General features: G+C 33.8%; 1 protein-coding gene across 1 annotated transcript in view; it reads left to right on the forward strand.

The window, feature by feature from the left end:
- LOC119590507 overlaps positions 1 to 604 on the forward strand; it is a 19,867-nt gene that overhangs the window by 15,483 nt on the left and 3,780 nt on the right. Inside the window, exon 13 of the mRNA XM_037939157.1 lies at positions 213 to 326. Within this exon, the coding sequence (XP_037795085.1) occupies positions 213 to 326 (114 nt within the window). The remainder of the gene's footprint in view (positions 1 to 212; positions 327 to 604) is intronic.

Consider the following 604-nt stretch of genomic DNA (forward strand, 5'->3'; position numbering starts at 1 on the left):
TTATCCTAGTCTATTCTCCCTCCCAGTTTGTTTCCTTCCCCTAGGCATTACTTTCTGCCTTTCCTCTCTCATCACTTTTATTCACTTTTATAACTATTATTAACATGTAATTTATGGAAGCACAACAGTGTTGCATTTGTTTTTGTTTTGTTTCATATAATGAGTAATGATATTTTGATGAAATATACATGCTTTTTTTCCATATTTTTCAGAGCCAGAACCTACTACTCTGCCCAAGTCCAAGTATCGAGAAAGAGCTAGATTAGCTGTGGAAAGACCCGATTCTCAAGCAAGAGGCAACAAAGGAACTGAATCTGATTCCCTAGGTAGAACCCCAGCAGCTGGAGCTCAAGTTGAAAATTCAAAGAAGAAAGAAGAATTCTTGATTTACTGTTCAAACTGGCTGATCAAATTGAATTTATCTCTCTTGAAGATGACTTTTAATGAAATGACAGAGGCTTCTTTTTCTTCTTCAAAACCTTTCCAAAATATTGTACTATTTTTAAGATTCCCAAAAGCTAAAGGAAAATTTATTAGTGTAATTTTTCCTTATTTCTTTTTACCAAGAAATTTTTCAAAACTTACCCAATTCCCACCCTCTTTA

The sequence above is a fragment of the Penaeus monodon genome, chromosome 27, assembly GCF_015228065.2.
Source record: "Penaeus monodon isolate SGIC_2016 chromosome 27, NSTDA_Pmon_1, whole genome shotgun sequence".
Classification (NCBI taxonomy): Eukaryota; Metazoa; Arthropoda; class Malacostraca; order Decapoda; family Penaeidae; genus Penaeus; species Penaeus monodon.